At 46.6% G+C, this 20,935-nt stretch overlaps 2 protein-coding genes across 2 annotated transcripts in view; one reads left to right on the top strand and one right to left on the bottom strand.

Annotated features, from left to right (window-relative positions):
• Nucleotides 1–282: 282 nt before the first annotated feature.
• On the top strand, nucleotides 283–4,914 carry SPR (sepiapterin reductase). The gene has a single exon (XM_073348806.1). It carries the CDS (start codon nucleotides 428–430, stop codon nucleotides 1,241–1,243), a length of 816 nt encoding a protein of 271 aa, XP_073204907.1. The 5' UTR covers nucleotides 283–427; the 3' UTR covers nucleotides 1,244–4,914.
• Nucleotides 4,915–4,922: 8 nt separating this feature from the next.
• PAK6 (p21 (RAC1) activated kinase 6) overlaps nucleotides 4,923–20,935 on the bottom strand; it is a 33,350-nt gene continuing 17,337 nt past the window's right edge. Inside the window, exons 4-11 of the mRNA XM_073348805.1 lie at nucleotides 19,466–20,089; nucleotides 15,031–15,522; nucleotides 14,574–14,707; nucleotides 13,343–13,469; nucleotides 12,914–13,039; nucleotides 11,846–11,980; nucleotides 6,370–9,492; nucleotides 4,923–5,520 (exon numbers count right to left, since the gene is read on the bottom strand). Of these exons, the coding sequence (XP_073204906.1) occupies nucleotides 9,325–9,492; nucleotides 11,846–11,980; nucleotides 12,914–13,039; nucleotides 13,343–13,469; nucleotides 14,574–14,707; nucleotides 15,031–15,522; nucleotides 19,466–20,089 (1,806 nt within the window). The 3' untranslated portion in view covers nucleotides 4,923–5,520; nucleotides 6,370–9,324. The remainder of the gene's footprint in view (nucleotides 5,521–6,369; nucleotides 9,493–11,845; nucleotides 11,981–12,913; nucleotides 13,040–13,342; nucleotides 13,470–14,573; nucleotides 14,708–15,030; nucleotides 15,523–19,465; nucleotides 20,090–20,935) is intronic.

The following is a 20,935-nucleotide window of genomic DNA, read 5'->3' on the forward strand; positions in this document are numbered from 1 at the left end:
GGAGGATTACCGGGGGGAGGGGGTCCTGTATGGTACCTGTGGTGGGGATACTCACTGGAGGTGAGGGGCAGTGTCACTCCCTCTCACAGTGGCACGCACAAGCCAAGGACCCAGTGCCAGCCGTCCGTCAGTGCCTCCCTGCGGGACCCCCTTCCCAGGATTGGAACCGGGGTTGCAGGGGAATGGACCAATCGGCTGCTGCAGACGCAGGGGAGGGACCAATCGGGGCTCTTTCTGAGCTGCAACTGTCTGCTGCAAAAAAAGGAGTGGAGCTCGCTTTTAAATTGTTGTGATTCTCAGAACGCTGGGCGCAACTGACTGCGGGAGGAATCACGCGGAGCCTAAAACCAGCCCCTTGACCTATTCAGCCAGCCCCGCCCACTCTCTAGCTGCAGGGCAGGCCAGGCCAGGCAGCCAGAGCGAGAGGATGGAAGCTGGAGAGAGAGCCGGGAAAAGGCAAGTCTCCTTGGGCAAGGCAGCCTGCATCCTCACTGGGGCATCCCGGGGCTTCGGCCGGTGCCTGGCACTGCTGCTGGCCCCGCGGCTGGAGACTGGCTCCGTCCTGATCCCAGTGGCCCGATCCCAGGGGGGCTTGGCCGAGCTGGAGGCTGAGCTGCGGTCCACTTTCCCCAGCTTGAACGTGCATTCCGTGCAGGCCGACCTGAGCACGGAGGACGGGCTACAGCTGGTGCTCCGAGCAGTCCAGGACAAGCTGCCTGCAGTGGCTAATCTGGAGCGGCTCCTCATCATCAACAATGCAGGATCACTTGGAGACATTTCCAAATCCTTTGTGGACTTCACCAGCCCAGCCGAAGTCAACAGCTACTTTGCCCTCAATGTCACCTCGGCTCTCTGCCTCACATCCTCCATCCTGAAGGCCTTCCCAGGGCACCCTGGCTTGTGCAAGACTGTTGTGAACATCTCTTCACTGTGTGCCCTGAAGCCCTTCAAGAGCTGGACGTTGTACTGCACGGGGAAGGCCTCGCGGGACATGATGTTCCAGGTGCTGGCACTTGAGAAGCCGGACGTCCGCGTTCTCAGCTATGCCCCAGGGCCTCTGGACACGGAAATGCAGCAGCTGGCCCGCACGAAGTCCGGAGACCCGGAAGTGCGGGAGCAGTTCCTCCGCATGAAGCAGGGCGGGCAGCTGCTGGACTGCAGCGTGTCCGCCCGAAAGCTAGTGACGCTGCTGCTGGAGGACACCTTCGCCTCTGGGGCGCACCTGGACTTCTATGAAGTCTAACCCGCCACGCTTCCCCCCACCCCACACACGCCTCCGCGTCCGCGGCTGTGACCGAGCTGCCTATAAAATGGCCGCGGCTTGTGACTCTCCGTTCTACGCCCACCGGGCGGAGAGCGGACCGCCAGGAAGAGGGGCCCTGCCCGGGGAGCTGTGGGAGCCCTGGGGTTGCCGAGCCGGCACTCCCCGGACAGGTCACAGGGGCAGCAGCCAGGCCGGCCTGGAAGAAGCAGAGGGGGCAGCAGCACGGGCTGGGGGGGGCCCACAAACCGCGCGGCCACCCTGGCAACCCCCGCCGCCCAGGGCGCCCCCAACTCTCAGCTGCCGGCCGGGCCGCGCGTCTCCGCCGCCTACGCGGCTCGGGCCCCGGGCTGCCCCTCCCCCATCCACCTCACCCCGCGCCGTTGCCCCCTCCCCGTGGCTCGCCGCGCGCCGGGAAGGCAGTTGCCGCCGATGGTACCGCGCATGCTCCAGTGTCCGGCCTCTGCCCGCCCCAGTCGCGGCGAGGTGGCTCATCCCCGGGGCGGGGGGTTGAGGTGCCCCAGGGTCTCGGGCGTGGCGGCCGCCGGTAGCGCGGGGCAGGGCCCTCCCGAGGCCGCAGCGCTCCTCAGGCCGGGCCTCCGCCGCGGTGACCGCTGAGCCACCCCCCAGCCCGCTAAGGCGTTGGCTCGCCTTGGCAGAGCCCGGGGTCCCCCCCGCCCCCCGGGACCGGCTTTCCCTCCCCGGGCGCCCCCCTCGGACTCCGCCATGGGGCCCGGCCCGGCCCCTGACTCTGCTCTCCCGCCTCAGTGCTCCTCTCGGGGCGGGCCGCGGCTCGGCAGCGCGCACGTGGGAGCAGGAGCCGTTCCGCCTCCAGCAGGGACACTGGCCGCAAGGAGAAGTCGTGAAATCAAAGTAACAGGAGTTCCCTTAATACACCGGCCAGTGATGGCAGGGGCTGGCAGGACAGTTAAGGGCAGCCTTGCAAAACGTTTCACCCACTTCCTCAGAAAGAGGAGTTGTTTAAAGGGGCAAGTGAAATGTCATTATTAATTATTGTTATTTTATCAATCATTATGGTAAAGGATGAGCAAGTATGTTTTTATGGCTGGGCTGGGCAATTTTCATGACCGTATGCAGGTCTGGTTAACCCTGAAGCATTTTTAAGAAGGTGGAAAGTTGACTGTCCATTCCTGTGACATCAACTTTGTACATCTTTGAAACAGGACACACCCCAGGACTCTGAGGCTTGCAAGTGAATACCTGCTAAAAGATATACATATGGTATAAGCCACAAAATTGTGTTTCTTCTGGCTAAGCTATTACCCATTCCTTAGACTGTTATTGCTGTTCAGGGTAGGGACTATATGTTATGTTTGTACATCACCCAGCCCACAATGAAGCTAGAGCATGTAGATGCTTCTGCAATACAAATTTAGTAAGTCTGCTTATCATGGAGGTGGGGGGTGCTTGGTCCTTCGGGCTTGATGCCTTATTCCTGGGAAAATTGGTATTATACCCAGAGACTATGATTTTAAGTTTTTACAAACTGGAATAGAATTTTGAAATTATATTGTGCTTCTCATATTCCTAGTATCTCACCTACTTTACAAAGCAATGAATGGGATGCATATGTGCAAGAACAGTGTAAATAAACAAGAATCAGATGCTCACAGTGCCTTGAGTATTGGAACTTGTGGTTTTGTTGTGTTTTAGGAAGGAAACTGGAATTTGTCTTTTCAAATAGTGCAATGAGTGCTTTGATTTCATGTCCCATCAAAGTGTGGCCCTACTAAGGGTATGTCTACACTACGAAATTAGATCGATCTTATAGAAGTCAATTTTTAGGAATCGATTTTATACAGTTGATTGCGTATATCCAGACTAAGCGCATTAAGTCAGCAGAGTGCATCCTCGCTACCGTGGCTAGCATAGACTTTCGGAGCATTGCACGGTGGGTAGCTATCCCACAGTCTCCGCTGCCCACTGGAATTCTGGGTTGAGCTCCCAGTACCTGTCTGGGGAAAAAACATAGTCGTGGGTGGTTTTAGATACATGTAGTCTGTCTCCCTCCGTGAAAGCAGCAGCAGAGAATCGTTTCATGCCTTTTTTCCGTGAAGACGCCATACTGCTGTCAGCACACAGTGCAGTAGGACTGCTAATAATCATAGTCATCCACAGCTTCCGCTGCAACTCTGCTCTCACGCAGATGCCATACTATGGCAAACATGGAGCCCACTCAGCTCACCGCTGCTGTTGTGAGCACTGCAAACTCCTCCTGCATTATCTTGCAGTATGTGCAGAACCTGCAAAAGCAAGCGAGGAGGCAACGACAGCACGATCACCATAGTGATGAAGACATGAACAGAGACTTCTTTCAAAGCACAGGCCCTGGCAATTTGGACATCATGGTGGTAATGGAGCAGGTTCCTGCTATGAAATGCCGATTCTGGGCCCGGGAAACAAGCACAGACTGGTGGGACTGCATAGTGTTCCAGGTATGGGATGATTCCCAGTGGCTGTGAGACTTTCACATGCGTAAGGGCACTTTCATGGAACTTTGACTTGCTTTCCCCTGCCCTGAAGCATAAGAATACCAAGATAAGAGCAGCCCTCACAGTTCACAAGCGAGTGGCGATAGCCCTCTGGAAGCTCGCAACGCCAGACAGCTACTGGTCAGTCAGGAATCAATTTGGAGTGGAAAGAAAAGGAGTACTAGTGGCACCTTAGAGACTAACCAATTTATTTGAGCATAAGCTTTTGTGAGCTACAGCTCACTTCATCGGATGCAACTGTGGTGGGATGGAAGGCATATCCCTATCTTGGGACCAGACCACCTTGGCAGCCAGTACGTAAACCACTAGGGGTACTCTTCAGTGGTGCTGAAAGCACTGGTGGATCACAAGGGATGTTCTACCAACATCAGTGTGGGATGGCTGGAAGGGTGCATGATGCTCGCATCTTCAGGATCTGTGGTCTGTTTGAACAACTGCAGGAAGGAACTTACTTCCCAGACCAGAAAATTACCATTGGGGATGTTGAAATGCCTGTAGTCATCCTTGGGGACCCAGCCTACCCCTTAATGCCATGGCTCATGAAGCCATACACAAGCACCCTGGACAGTAGTAAGGAGCAGTTCAACTATAGGCTGAGCAAGTGCAGAATGCTGGTAGAATGCGCATTTGGACGTTTAAAAGCTTGCTGGCACAGTTTACTGACTAGGTTAGACCTCAGCAAAACCAATATTCTGTAGCTCACGAAAGCTCATGCTCAAATAAATTGGTTAGTCTCTAAGGTGCCACAAGTACTCCTTTTCTTTTTGCGAATACAGACTAACACGGCTGTTACTCTGAAATATTCTCATTGTTATTGCTGCTTGCTGTGCACTCCACAATATCTGTGAGAGTAAGGGGGAGACATTTATGGCAGGGTGGGAGGTTGAGGCAAATCGCCTGGCGGCTGATTACGCAGAGCCAGACACCAGGGCAATTAGAATAAGACAGCTGGGCGCCCTGTGCATCAGAGAAGCTTTGAAAACCAGTTTGATGACTGGCCAGGCTACAGTGTGACAGTTCTGTTTGTTTCTCCTTGATGAAAACCCACTGCCTTGGTTGACTCTACTTCCCTGTAAGCCAACCAGCCTCCCCCCTTCGATCACCGCTTTCAGAGGCAATAAAGTCATTATTGTTTCAAAATCATGCATTCTTTATTAATTCATCACACAAATTGCGGGAAAACTCACAAGGTAGCCCGGGAGGGGTGGGTGAGGAGGGAAGCACCGAGTGGGGTGCTGGATGAGGGGAGGCAGGAAGGACAAGGCCACACTACAGTTGAAAACTTATTGAATGCCAGCCTGCTGTTGCTTGGGCAATCCTCTGGGGTGGAGTGGCTGGGTGCCCGTAGCCTCTCCCCCACCCCCCATTTTCTTGGGAGTCTGGGTGAGGGGGATATGGAACTTGGGGAAGAGGGCAGGTGGTTATACAGGGGCTGCAGTGGCGTTGTGCTCCTGTTGCCTTTCCTGCAGCTCCACCAGACGCCTGCGCATGTCACTTTGCTCCCCCATTAGCCTCAGCATTGCATCCTGCCTCCTCTCATCGCGCTCCTCCCTCCTCTCATCACGTTCATTTAATGCTTTCCTGGACTCTGCCATTGTTTGCCTCCACACGTTCTGCTGAGCTCTTTCAGTGCAGAAGGACTGCATAAGCTCTGAGAACATTTCATTGCGAGAGAGTTTTTTTCACCTTCTAATCTGTGCTCGCCTCTGGGACGGAGATGATGGGGGAGTGTAGAAACATTTTCAGCTGCGGGAGGAAAAAAAGGGAGAGTAGTATTTGAAAAGATCCCTTTGTTCTCTAAAATGTAAGACTATTTCACACTGAATCAAGCGATTCACATTGCATAGCACATGTGCTTTTGGTACAAGGTCGCATTTTGTCTCTTATACTGAGTGCCTGCCGGTTTGGTGTGAGACATCACACACACTCGGTTGGGCAACAGAATTCGGCTTGCAGGCAGCCATGGTAAGGCAAAGAGTTTCAGCTTCTTCAACCTTCATAACGTGTGGGAACGGTTTCAAACAGCAGTGCCCTCCTTTCCCATACCAAGCAAAACCCTTGGGTTGGCCATTTAAAAGGAGGGGCTGTGGTTTTAGGGTGAATGTGCAGCACAACCCAACCCAACCCCCCCACCACCACCACCCAATTCTCTGGGATGATCGCCTCACCACCACATGGCTAGTATCAGGGAAGATCCCTGTCAGCCAAACACGAACAGCTGCGGGACTCCCCACACCATGTGGCTAACAGCAGGGATGATTTCTTTTCAGCCAAAGGCAAACGGCCCAGCAGGAACAGGCACCTCTGAATGTCCCCTTAAACAGATTTGCTGTATTGCATCCAGGTGACCATGAATGTTATCAGTCTCCTGAGGCTAACACAGAGAGTACCTCCAGGAGATCTTCATGGAGATGTCCCTGAAGGATTTCCACTCCGTCCCCAGACACGTTAACAGGCTTTTCCAGTAGCTATACTTGCTGTGAATGCATCCCAAGTCTTCAGGGCAAATTAACTATTATATTAATTAATAATTATATTAATCATTAAACACACTTGCTTTTAAACCCTGTATTATATTTACAAAGGTACACTCACCAGAGGTGCCTTCTCCAGCTTCATGGTTCGGGAGCCCGCCTTGGGAGGGTTGGGAGGATATTGGCTCCAGGATGATGAACAGTTCCTGGCTGCCGGGGAAAAGGGATTCTCCGCTTGCCTGCTGTGCACTATCCTCAACCACCTCCTCCTCCTCCTCCTCATCCATAAAATCCTAATCCCTGTTGCGTGAGACTCCTCCCTTGCAGGTGTCCATGGACAGTGGTGGGGAAGTGGTAGGGGCTCCTCCTAGAATTGCATGCAGCTCATCATAGAAGCGGCGTATATAGGGCTCTGACCCAGAGCGACCGTTTGCATCCTTTGTTTTTTGGTAGGCTTGCCTCAGCTCCTTTACTTTCACAGGACACTGCAGTGTGTCCCTGTTGTAGCCTCTGTCCATCATGCCCTTGGAGATTTTGGCAAATATATTGGCATTTTGTCTTTTGGAACGGAGTTCTGCCTGCACAGATTCTTCTCCCCAATACAGCGATCAGATCCAGTATCTCCCGTTCAGTCCATGCTGGAGCTCTTTTTCAATTCTGGGACTCCATGGTCACCTGTGCTGATGAGCTCTGCATAGTCACCTGTGCTGATGAGCTCGCCACACTGGCCAAACAGGAAATGAAATTCAAAAGTTCCTGGAACTTTTCCTGTCTACCTGGTCAGTGCATCTGAGTTGAGAGTGCTGTCCAGAGCGGTCATAATGCAGCACTCTGGGATAGCTCTTGGAGGCCAATACCATCGAATTGCATCCACACTACCCCAAATTCAACCCAGCAAGGTTGATTTTAGCGCTACTCCCCTCGCCAGGGAGGAGTACAGAAATCAATTTTAAGAGCCCTTTAAGTTGACAAAACAGGCTTGGTCGTGTAGACAGATGCAGGGTTAAATCGACCCTATGCTGCTAAATTCGACCTAAATTCGTAGTATAGACCAGGGCTCAGAGTTTAGCCTCCCTTCCCCTCTACCTTTTTTAGACAGCATTGGGCTGAAGCTCAAATCCTACTGTTGAATTTGAACTCTCCAACCTGTGTCCAATCAAGCCCTCCTTTCAAGGTTCAGTTTTCTTGCTGTGGTACCCCTAGTTATGAAATCATCCCCTCTGAAGTAGGTGAGTGTATTAGAACAGACTTGTGGCTCGCTCACTTACCCACTTCCTTCCATCTCAAAACTGTAACCACATTTTAAAAGATCTCAAAAGTGCAACTGCTTAATGAATAGATCAAGATCTACTTTAATTTAAAACACAAGTGCAACCAATTCACAAACAGACAGTGTTTCAAATTATAGGCCTCTTTAAAAAGGCTCTGCTCTTTTGCATAAAAAGACAGGATACTTGGAAATACAGAAATTTTTTGCATCAAAGTTTCATCCAGGCGGCTAGATGATTTCATGTTATTTATTACAGCTAAAAGTCTATTGCAAAATCTGTAACAGGGAAGGTGGTAGAGGGAAAGAGGAGGATAAAAAACATCCTAAAGAAAATTCAATAATTAGGTTTTTTTTTTGGGTAGTTGGGGTGCCCTAAAAAAATCCAAATTTCTATGATCTTTATAATTTGGCTGCAAAATGATATCCCAGTTTCACAGATAAGACTAAGTTCCAGATATCTGCATGACTTTAAACACATTACTGTACATGTTAAAACCTGACCTAGGAGTCAAAGTGACCATGACTATCTCACTGATCAATGAGCTTGTACAAAAACTCTAAATTTACTTTAAAAAAGATTGAAGCAGCTCCTTACACAAACAGAAACCTTCAGACATTTCAAGGATGGTGGACATGCCAATTACAAACTACACACAACCGCTCCCTCCCCTCATCACCCTTCACTGTAACAAAACATGGGAGGTGGAAGCCAAACTTTCTCACCAAGAAAACAAACATCTTCCAATGGGATAGACAGGACATCTTCAATTTTTTATTGAGCCTGTTACAGAATTCACAATGGTACAAAGTCCTACCTAACAGCTGTTTCAAGGCAGCATTTCTTGATATAAATCCAATGTACCCAGGGGGATCTAGATCCTGGGACAAGCTTTCTTAAAACCTTCCTGCTGAGAACACCATTTTGCCTCCCATTCAAGTCAGTGTTGGAAAAGGTAGTGGTGTCACATGTTATGAAGCTTCAGCCATAGGATTCTGGTGGCAGGCAGTACTTTCTCTATAGAGCAGAGAGAGAGAGAGACACTTAGAGAAGGCCTTTGCCAAGGATCATCATCCCTCCACATATCTAAGATCATGCGGTCGAGTCAAGACAGACCACCTTTTTGTCTTGTTAAACCACATATATTCTCCATAGAAATGAAGCAGTTTGATGCAAAGGAGGAAGTTGGAAAGCAACCAAACATATATTACATCTGCCCTCCAGGTAGCTCTTTTCCAGGCCCAATGATGTTCACACTTGTGGAATGAGATAAAATAATAAGAGAAAAGTCTCAAAAAAGTGTTGAAATCCTTGTGCATTGTTTAAGATAGGATTTTTTAGAACGTTGGTGCCTCAAAATGCATCTCTTTTGGGTCAGCTCAGGACTCGGTGTACAACTAGCATTAAAAAACAAAGATCACATTTTTGTTTGGGGAATACAGTTCCAATTTGATAGCCAGGAGTTAAAATTTTCCAGAGTTTGCAGACACTTCAATATACAAATTCAAACATCTTTAAAATGCCATTCTTGTAAGAGAAATACAAGATTCCAGAAGCCATGTCATGCCTCTGTTTTGTTCTTGAAAGATATTGGGTCTGACTTGATTGTCTTCAGCAAAAGGGAAGCAGCTAAAGGTCTTGGGGGAATTTTCACATTCATCCTTTAAAAAAAAAAAAAAATACTGACAAGTTCTAAGCACTGTTCGCAGAGTGACACTGCTTGAGTTCTTGGTCAAGTACAACCAGTGTTTCCAGAAGAGAACTTGAATTTCCAGTGCTGGGATACTGGCTTTTCCCCATGCTCAGAGTCAGCAGGTGGAGGTGCGCTTCCTGTACTGCTGAATAAGGGGGACCAGGCACTCTGGAAGTCCAGTCTGGAGCAAGAAGGGGTGATCCAGAAGCTCTTGTGCTGTTGCTCTTTCTAGGGGATCTCGTGTCAACATCCGTTCCAAGAAGTCTCTCAGAACTGGAGAAGTCTGTGGAAAAAGAACCAATCAGGTCAAGCAACTTATGGAATCAGGTCTAAGTTTACATAATAGTGGGTTTAAAAAAAAAAAGAAGATTCCTGCATCTGATTAACTCTAGGTGAAAAATCAGGTGTTCCCAAACAAAAATTTAAGAGGGGAAGGATCCCTTATGGATATTCTGCAGTACTTCATGTTAACACTAGGTGCTATATTTTCACATTTGTGTAGGTCATGATTTTTATGGAGTTGGCAAATGGGGAGTATGGGATTGTCTCTCATTGTCCCCAGATTTATGTTAGTTTTTGCCCCTCTGTTCTTTGCTCTATTGTGTGTGGATTGCAAGGAAAAACTCATTAGAACTCTTGTTTTCTGAAGTGACAATATATATCCCTTCAGAAATTAGGATTTTAGTAAATTAAGCCTTGTTCCTGCTGGTCACAGAGAGGAACTGGGGGAAATGGCACAAGATAGCAAATTTGAAAACAATTCAGAATCTGGAGTGGAAATCTGATACAGCTGGTATTTGAAGATGAATACATCTGCACACACTTAAAAACATTAGATCTGAACACCATTGCAATGTTTTAATCATTTCTAATAGGGGGACATGTTGATATGTACAATTCCCATTAACAACAGGAGCTGGATGTCTAATGTCACATGTTGGACATTTACTTCTCTATATCAACATCAAAAGTAGGTAACAAGTAATCACAACTTACACATCTATTTTAATGTCACTAATTAAATTTGTTTTCATATAGGGATACGTTTTCACAGTTTGAGTTCACTTACAGCCAGATTCTGCCAACCCTGTTCGCATTAAGTAGTACTTTACTGCATGAGTAATTTCACGGACTTAATTGGGGCTACTTGAGGGGTGAGGCATTACTTAACTAAATACGGGTGGCAAAATCTGGCCCTTAGTACTTAGTCTATAAAGCTGTCTGTTTTGAAAGAAGAGGTGAATTCTGCTTAATCTGGTCAACTCAGTACTGCACTAGTTGATCATAGTAACAATTAATTGTAGTAATGGCAGGTTTCAGAGTAACAGCCGTGTTAGTCTGTATTCGCAAAAAGAAAAGGAGTACTTGTGGCACCTTAGAGACTAACCAATTTATTTGAGCATAAGCTTCCGTGAGCTACAGCTCACTTCATCTGATGAAGTGAGGTGTAGCTCACGACAGCTTATGCTCAAATAAATTGGTTAGTCTCTAAGGTGCCACAAGTACTCCTTTTCTTTTTGTAGTAATGGAGCACTGAATCCTCAGTTACAACTGAGCTCCACTCACATGGCTGGAGGGAGTCCTGATCATAGGTATTTTTATGGTCCGCGTTTTGGTCCCAAGGTCTCCTGTAAATCAGTTCACTCCCCTGTCCCAAGACAATTTAGAGAACTCAAAGGCTATAAATTGTGCTGGTTGGTAATTGCCCCCAAGGGGTCACTCTTGAGGGAGAAGTGCGTGCACAGAGGGAGGAGGCCAGAACTGGCTGTATGTCACCTAAGGATTCTCTGATGCCAAAATCTGGTCCTGATTTTTTAATATTAGTGTTGCAAAGGCAAAAAACTAACACAGCAATTTAACTCGTGACTGAAGAGGAAATCACTATTTCTGAACATTAGTGCTAATTTTCTATAAGTAATGATCAAGTTAGGTTAATTATCAGAGTGGCTGCAGTTCATTGCATGAGCCATCATTTACCTAGAACCATTCCTTTCTTTTAAACATGAGGTGGCTTTACAGCTGAGAGTGCCATTAAAATGGAAGATTTCAAAACACCAGGTGCAAGGACCCTCACATTCGCTACTGTGATGACTTGGCCCTGTTGAATTCAGCAGTATTTTGCTCTTGACTTTGCCAGGACCAGGATTTGATCTAATCATATAAGGCAAGCAGCGTTACAGTAACCAAAGGTATTTTACTAGGGATAGGTTTCAGAGTGGTAGCCGTGTTAATCTGTATCAGCAAAAAAGGAGTCCTTGAGGCACCTTAGAGACTTCCCAAATAAATTCCTTAGTCTCTAAGGTGCCACAAGGACTCCTCGTTGTTTTTACTAGGGGTAGTAGTCACTAGGTGTCAGTGTCACTAGGTGTCACTACTTACCATGGCATTGAGATCTGAAAGAGACCGTTGAGTAGTGTCTATTGAGCTGGGCAGAAGCACGGAGATAAATCCATCAGCCTGTGGCCTCCATCGAACAGGAATGAAAGTGCCTCCCAAGAAACAATGTCCTGGTGGGATTGGGATTCCATAGCCAGATGTGATATATTAATAAACAGTCTATCTGGACCTCAGCTACTCAGTCCCCACATGGCAATCAGGGATTTATCAGATTGCAAAGTGCCTGCAGACATACTGACCTTGTGAGAATTTTTCAGTTTGGGAGGAGAACTGTCACGGAGTCTCTTCATTGCTTGGACTGGGGAGTCACTGAAATAGGGGGGTTCTCCATCCACCATCTCTATCACCATGATCCCTAGAGACCAGATATCCACCTGCAGCAGCAGAGTATTACATCTGTGAACACAGTCAATAACAACAGCCTACTCTCTATTCTTGATCTCTTTGCGGGTGAAGAAAAGGTTGTATCTCTAAAGCAAGTGCTATAACATCTCAGACAGCTCTCTGATCTTATTGAAAAAGTGAAATATTAACTCAGATTAGCACTAACTGGACCCCTTGCATACTGTTTTAGCATAGATTGTTAAGACTGAATGGACTATGGAGACTGGCCCTCCCAAGAGGCTGCTCCTCCCAGGCTGGGACTGAGCCACAATGATGATGTAGTTTGGAGATAACTGCATAGTCATTGCTCAGACTATCTGTTCCATGGATAAATAACGGCTTATCAGTTTGGAATCTGTCACCTGCAGTGCTGTTTCATAAAACATGCGTGTGCATGTTTGTGCATGTTCCCTTTCCCTCATCTCTCCTGGAAAATAGGATAAATTAATTCAGTGATTCCAATTCATGTCCCAAGCTTCTCCTTGCTAGAGTCTGTCCACACATGCAGGGTTGTAGCAAGTTTCAGTAACAGTTAAAATTTAGTTACACCCTGTTTACATTACCAGACTGAACTATGTTTTAACCATGTCAGGGAATAACTATGTTGTAACCAAGTTTTCTGTCATAGTTGTTTATGTTGGTATGGGCCCTAACTGTCTCCTGAGAAGAGGAATAGATTGTTATCTCAGGTTTCAAAGTAGCAGCCGTGTTAGTCTGTATTCGCAAAAAGAAAAGGAGTACTTGTGGCACCTTAGATGGCATCCGATGAAGTGAGCTGTAGCTCACGAAAGCTTATGCTCAAATAAATTTGTTAGTCTCTAAGGTGCCACAAGTACTCCTTTTCTTATTGTTATCTCAGTGAGTCCCTGTAATATCTCAGACTGTTATTTACTAGCTCTTGCATTAGGAAAGCGGTAGATTACCTCAGTAGTGTATGGAGCCCTTGAAATAACCTCTGGAGCCATCCAGTATGGAGTTCCTACCAAGGACTTCCTTTTTGGTACATCTTTACTGATCTGAGCACAGAAGCCAAAATCTGAGAGTTTCACCTGTGAGAGAGGGGGAAGAAGGAAGATCACTGGAATCTTTAAACAAAGGAGGGAGTTGATGATGGGACAAAGATAAAGACCAAGTGGACAGAGAGAAGATGACTGGATAAGACAAAGAGAAAAGCAAAAGAGTAGAAAAACAGTAAGAAGGGTAGGAGACTAAATAAGTTTACAGCAGCAGAAGATAAAAGAGAAGGTGAGACTAGGAAAAGACGAGAAAGGGAAGGAGAGGCTGATGGGAAAGGTCAAAGGAAAGAACCTGGGTGAGTTGGACACTGAGGAAGTTAAACACAGGAAGCCTACCCTTCCATCAAGGGTCAGGAGAATGGAGTCGCTCTTAATGTCTCTGTGAATCACACCCTGGGAATGCAAGTATCCAAGGGCTTGCAGCACCGACTCACACACTGTTGCAATTTGTTCCTCGTTTAGCCTGAAATAAAACCCAGAATTGTAAAGCTGCCTCACATTTGACCACACAGGTTAAATCAATGAAAATCTCCTAGAAGTGCAGTGTGACCCTTCAATCAACTTCCCTTTCTGTTATCAGTAATTTTTCAAGATGTTTACTTTTAGTTCACAATGAGCAAGTGTCCATATCACAAAAAACATGAGCGCGATCGGAAGTGGTACTGTTGTGGGTAATTTTTTGAAGAGAAAAAAAAAAAAAAAAAGCCAAGAAGCAGATGAGCCTGAAGCTTGAACTACTTTATAATTTCACCCCTATCTGGTTCCTCCAGCTCAGGGTTGAAGCAGGGCAATGTGGAAAAGCTAGTACTACCACTGCCCTGTGAATCCCTTTTGTATTGATAAGTAGATTTTTTGTCTCAAGGGCTGTCAATTCAGAATCTTTCACAAGCATTAAATTCAGACAAATCATGTTTGTAAAACAGATTTTAGATTTAAACAAGAGCCATGTCCCCAAATTCATATTCCAAGCTGGTACGCTAAGCCAATTGTTCTCAACCTGTGGCCCAGTCAGAACACAGCTGCGGCCCAGGCAACATCCTCAGTGTGTATACACACACACACACACACACGCACGCGCGTGCACACAGAAAATTTCCTTACCTTGTCAAATCTTTTTTTAAAACTTTCCCTTTATTTTTTTAGTTGTTTATGTTTAACATAGTACTGTACAGCATTTGTTTTTTTTGTCTCTGCTGCCTGATTGCTTACTTCCAGTTCCAAATGAGGTGTGTGGTTGACTAGTCAGTTTGCAACTCTGAGGTTCTACTATATTACATTCAAATCTAATTAAAACACACAGTTTTTTTATTTGCAATATTTCAAATACTGGGTCACCAGCAGAGACAGCTTTGGGTCTTATGAACCTAGGTGCTTCCCACTTCCTAGATCAGAGGAACCACCACTTATTTCAAAAGAATTGGTGGCTTCAGTTATAAAATTTTATAATTATAAGGCATTGCAATCATGATCAGAACAAAAAATAAGTTCTCCAAATGAATTTCATGACACAGGCCTTACAGTCATGCTATTGCCCATCGGGTAGCATTCTTTTCTTTGTACTTCATACCTGATTTGAGACACAATGTCTGTGAGGGCTCCTCCCTGCAAAAATTCCATGAGCACCCAGAGTTCCTCTCCCACCAGGTAACTTTTATACATCTCCACCACATTGATGTGCTGATAGTCTCTCATTATCACCACCTGAGAAAGTAGGAAATATGTTTCACCACACAACTACATCACCCATAACCATAAAGCAAAAACCTCCCCCAAAGATCTAGGTGGGCTCCATTTGTCTTTCTGTCTCACATGTGATGTAGGCTCACTGAAGCACTCTTATGCCCCCTCTCATTCTTATTACCAGACTCACTTCATTAAAAAGGAAGATGGTCCTTCTCTTTCCTCCTTTTACTATCCTCATCTCCTTACCATTTTCCCTCCATGAAAAATAAAAGATGAGCCTATCGCTGTCCTTGCTTCATTACAGAAAGAACAGTCCACCGCTCACCTGTTACCATCCTCACCTCATTAAAAAGAAGTTCCCGTCGCTGCTGCTTTCTCAGATCCATCATCTTTACTGCCACCTGTCGCCCAGAGTGCTTCTCACGAGCGATGCAGACAATGCCTGTGGACCCTTCACCAATCTTCACATAGTTCTCCAGCAATGTCCGGGGATCACCCTGGTCCACAACCATTCTGAGGGCGGCCTTGAACTGCTCATGAGTCACGACCACAGGGTCCTCACTGGCCAACTGTCCTTTAGCAGAAGAGTCTTGGGACAGGTGAAGGTTGCTGGAACTGGTCTGAGTGTGTCTGTTTCGGGGGGATCCTGCTGGTGATGGCCTGCCCTGTGGCAATGTAGTTGCCTTCTCAGTTGTTGGGCTCTTCTGGGGGGTACCAGCTTCTGAAATTATCCTGGTTAAATCTGGTGCTGGCTGGTCAGGCGGAAGAGACTGGGCTTTGTTTGCAGGACTGCGTGGAGAACCCCACTGCTGGGGCCTGCAGAAAGCATTAGACTGAGAAGAGTGGATTAAAAAAATGTTGATTAGATTAGTATGTTATGCCAGTGTGGTCCAGTGGATAGTGCACCAGACTAGGAGTCAGGAGAGCGGGGTACTATTCCCTGTTCTGCCATTGACCTATGGGATGACTTGGGACAAGTCACACAGGCCAATAATTTCAAAAGTAACTAGGGATTTGGGTGTCCATCTTGAGACACCTTCAAGGGGCTGACTTCAAGAGGGTAGGAGCTTAAGCACATTCTGAAAAAACTCAGGTGCCTAGAAAGTGTCTCAAATTGGACACCCAAATATGGAGGCGCCCAAAATCATGAGGCACTTTTGAAAAATATGGTTTGCTCTGGGCCTCATTTTTTTCAGTCTGTAAAAATGGGGGATAATGAATCGTACATACATTGTAAATCACTTGAGGTAGATAGATAAAAAGTGCTCTGTAAGTATTCAGTTACAGGTGCAGGGAGAGTTTTAAGTAGGCAGAATGTAATTCCCCAAAGTGGAATTTGGCCAAGACATCAGAGTTAACTCGCTTTGTTTTGGGAAAAGTGCCATGGGATTTTTAATAGTGTAAATGGGCAGTGTCTTATTGGAAAGGTCAGACCCCCAGCAGCACAGAGTCATGTGACACCTTACTATGCCACTGGCTCAGGTCTGATTCAAAAGGAATCTGAATTACCAACACTCTTTGCTGCAGTACTCAGGGCTCTCTCTGGAGACCTCCCACTCAAGTACTAAACAGGCACAACCCTATTCAGGTTATGAGAGCTAATAAGATCACAGCTTGCAGTGATATGGCTTAAGAATACACACACTCTCACTCACACTAATAAAATGGATAGATCTCCAGAAAAGATAAATTCTATAGGATTTAAGATGTCTAAGCATCAGCGGTCGCCCAGGCGATGTTGACTAATTGAAATTCAACATAAAGTGTGGTCAGCTGCAAAATGAGAGAGCCTGTTCCAGCTATACTTCACAGTATCAGCTTCACCGGAAAGTGCTTAATCAAAACACTTTCCATTGCCCATCAATAGCAAATCAATCATTTATAATTTATAGGTAAACAAATATTCAGTGGCAACAAACCTTTATCTGTCATTATTTAGATGGAGAGTTGAAAGCTGATAGTGCAGGCGTAGAGGGAAAGGCAGATAATAGTTACCGCTATAGAGAGAATTCTTCACTTTTAGAAATCTTCTTAAGACACTCAGAGAGAGACTAAACTAGACCTTAACTATATAAGCCTGAATTTTTATTAAGGATTTCTGTTGATAATAAAAACTACAGAAGTGTAACCTCTCCATTCGCTCACTCATTTTCAGGCATTCATATACAGACACCCATGTGTGCAACCATGGCTGTGAAGTCACTGGCACACAGAGAGCACAAATACACACAGAAGTAACTGCCTGTTAGCAATGACTTCCTGCTCCCATAGCAGCTCTACCCCTGCATTCCAGCACAGACATGCTCCTGACAGGAAGGTATTTATTTCTGAACTCTTGTTTTATTACACAAGAATAGGGGTGGGGTTTTTTTATAACCTAAAGCACACAAAAGACCTTTATATGCACATAGGCTCATACATGTCTGTCTAACCACATGCACATACATTTCCTGCTCCAGCCTTCTATCACCTCATGTATACACACATTCCTAGGTTGGTAACTGTGGGTGTTCCCTGGGTCCATCTATCTGGAGGCTCACAAGCCCACACTGTTCCATCCTTACATTTTGTTCCCTGTCTGTCTGTCTAGGCATACCCATTCCCATTTTTATCCAGCTGTATTCCCATGTCAATCTGTCCACAGTTACACATTTCCCTAGATGTACATGTTATTTTTCCCCACTTCCACACACACTTACACTTCTGTGAGAATATAGAGCAAGGTATCTCAGACAGGTCCTTTTTCCTTCTACAGGGGCGGGCAGAGATGATCATTCCTTACAGTGGCTTAGAGCCAGATCTTCAGCTGATGTAAATCAGCATAGTTCTATTTACTTCAGTGGAGCTAGGTTGACTTACGCCAGGTGAGGATCTGTTTTTCTTTCAGTGCCACTCACAGACAGGCAGATAGATTTGTGCACAAAATGAGAAAGAAAACAGGCCCAGAGAGAGAGTGAGTTCTGTAAAGAGACAGAGTGAGGGACAGAGAAAGCAAGAGACACAGAGCTGTATTTGAAAATTAAGTGTCCATTCTTTAAGAAAATGGAAGAACATTCCTGTGATTGTTCTCATTTGATTGAAGGGCACCACCGTCCAGCATGTTATAGCAAATCAGTTCTGCTGGGTCAGAGATTCCAGTCCCCATCTGCCTTTGTCACCTTCCTCAGAATAAAGGAACATAGCAATAACTCAGAACTGACCTGCAGGGAACCAACCCATCTTACAGAAGGCACCAAACAGTTATTAGATGGTAATGACCTCAGTTGAATTGACAACAGCGATCCAGAGGTTTTCTATTCTATATCCATTATCAGTGCCTTGAGCCATCGCACCAGTTGCTTTTTATTCTAGTCATACACTCAAAACAAAGAGGCTTCCAGGGAATGGAATAGTTGTAAATCATCCCATCCCCATCAACAGTAGTGATTAAATAGATTAAATAGATTAAAGTCAGAGTTTAAAGTCAGAAGACACCACTAAATCTTCCAGTCTGACCTCCTGTCTATCAAAGGGCACCAACACTATCCAGCACCCACACACTAAACCCAGCAATGGAAATGAGACCAAAGTAAGAGAGACCCACAGGTGACTAGACTATTATGTGCCACAGGCAGAGAACTGGAGGGACCAAGGTGCACCAGTGCCTAAGGCCCCTGTAAGGGCAGGGAGATGATTAAATGACATATACCATATAATCCTGGTAAGTGACCCACACCCTCCAGAGGAAGGTGAAAACCCCCCAAGCTCACTGCCAATTTGACACCAGGGAAAATTCCTTCCGGACCCCACATATAGCCATCAGTTGGAATCTGAGGAAGGGACACCAACCAGCCAAGCACCTGAGAGAATGTTTGGTGCCACCTCAGAACCCTGGCCCACCACATCCAGTGTCCCATCTCCAGCCATGGCCATCACTGATTCTTCAGAGGAAGGAGATTAAAAAAACCACCCAGAATACACTGCGGGGGAATCCCTTCCTGACCCCTTGTGGTGGCTGGCTGACACCCTGAAACCTGAACTTCAGGAACAAAAGATATGAACCTGATGTGAGCCCCAGCCCTGCCCAATTCTCTTGCCGGAAAGGGTCAGTGTGCATCTGTAGGCCTAGTCTACGTTTATGGTTTGTCTATATCAACCGTGTGTGAAAAAGCTGGGGTGTAAATCTACCTTGCATTAGTCTGCTGTGCACAAGTGGCCCCTACTGCCATGTGCTAAAAGTTCCCTAGTGTGCTTTGATCTACTCCCATTTCAAAATGGAGTAAATTAAAGCACACTAGAGAACTTCCAGTATGTGGTAGCAGGGTCCACTCGGACACTGGTGGGCACACTAGTGCAAGGTTGATTTACACCCCAGCTTCCTGCACACTAACTGTTCAATTAGACAAGCCCTGAGAAAAGGTTTGCCAGTATAGATATACCAACACAGCTATCCCAGTCAGTCCTCCTTGTAGATACAGCTCCCAGGAGAGTGCTTTTGCCAGTATAAGTTATGCCCCATCAAACTGAGCTATACTGAGCAAATGCACTTTATACCTGGCTGTCACTTTGAGTGATGCTCAGCAGCCTATTTTGTGAGGAACATCATCATCTGTCTTTGCATGGACTAAGCTCTCCTTCCACTTTGGTTCTGTATTTTTGGCCAGGACTTCTTTGACTCCATCATTAACCTAACGGGAGGGATGTTGTTTTTCTTCAGAATTGTTTGAATGTGAAAGTAAACTGCAGCACGATAAAAAGTCATCAGTGTATTTAGGTTTAAGCAGTAAATAAATGTACCTTTATCTGCAGGGTGGGACCTGACTTATTTGAGTCGCCAGATGAGGGCAACACACTTCGTAACAGCCTCCGTTTCAAGCTGTTTTCCCTCGATTTGGGGCAAGGGCTTCCCGCCCCAGAAGGCCTGGGATTCACTTGTGCCACCAGGCAAGGCTGGGGCCAGCATTCTGAGCTGCTTCTTTCTGCCTTGTCACTCTTCCCAGCCAGAACATAGGTGCGCTGTTGGTGCTGCAAAACTGAAGTGAGCTGGATGCAGCGCCCACCCTCACCTTGGAATTCTGAAGGCCCAAGGGACTTTGCTTTCATTACCATACCATTGGGATGAGATTGCCCATTTGTCCTGGGTTTATAATCTGGCCACATAGTCTGCCTTCGGGCTGCTTTGCTTCCACCATTGCAGTTGAGATAGTTTCCATATTTGTCTTCCCAGTTGACCTCGGGGCTCTGAAGATACATGTCTGGGAACCTGTCTTCTCCCAAAAGTCCAAGTGACTGGGCTCTCTTCCTGCTGGTCGGGCTCTTTCCCCTTAGAGTGTTGGAACTGATGACAGAAAGCTTCTGAATATCATTCAGTATCCCAGAGATATATCCCTCCACTTCGATGCTGCTGCCCCTCACAACAGTCTGTCAAACACACAAACAAAAGGCAAAGTTAGAGCTTTAACCCCTGAGGCTCAGGACGTGAAGGGCAGGGGTTGAACTTTGTGTCTGGCTCGTCACTGAAGTTCAGGGTAGGGGGGAATGGTTGGCTTCTCCTTTGTTTTTACTTTCTTAAAGTTTGATGAACTATATATTGCTGTGATAAAGAGTGGCACTAGCTAAAATAACAGAGCAGGGAGGCACTGTGTTCCTCACACTGCTTTTCTAATGCATCTCAATCCTGACTTGCCACACTCCTACTAGTTCCAGGAGTGGGCACCTACTTCAGTCCTGAATTTTCTATTCCTGCTGCTATTCTGGGCTCCACTTCATTCTGTAACCACACCTCACTTGTGAACTTCAGCCAAAGAAGCTATGAACACACACACACTTTTAAAATTTTGCATTGAACTAGCAATTAGTCCTGAGAGTTGGGTGTTAAGAACTTTGATTTTGAATGCACTGGACAAAAGTTTCCTCTTTATTTATTGGGGCACTACTTCCAAAACTGAGTCTCAACAAATCTCAGTGCATTTTAATCTCTACCTACAAATCTTTTTTCTGTTCCAGTACAAGGTCCTCCTCTTCTCGTACAGGTCTGTCAGTGCACACATAGCTTAGCACCCACCAGCAGCCAAGCTGCCCCCCTGCCCAGCACCTCCTGCCTGCCAGCGGCCCCGCCGATTAGCTCCTCTCCCTCCCTCCCAGTGCCTCCCGCCCACTGCAGATCAGCTGTTCTGCAGCATGCAGGAGGTGCTGGAAGAGAGGTAAAGGAGTGGGGATGGTGCGCATTCAGGGGAGGGGACAGGGAAGAGGCGGAGCAGGGGCGGG

The sequence above is a fragment of the Lepidochelys kempii genome, chromosome 6 (genome assembly GCF_965140265.1).
Source record: "Lepidochelys kempii isolate rLepKem1 chromosome 6, rLepKem1.hap2, whole genome shotgun sequence".
Lineage (NCBI taxonomy): Eukaryota > Metazoa > Chordata > Testudines > Cheloniidae > Lepidochelys > Lepidochelys kempii.

Bases quoted from the DNA above. Each gene is read 5' to 3' on its own strand.
- SPR (XM_073348806.1), top strand. From the start codon at position 428: ATGGAAGCTGGAGAGAGAGCCGGGAAAAGGCAAGTCTCCTTGGGCAAG.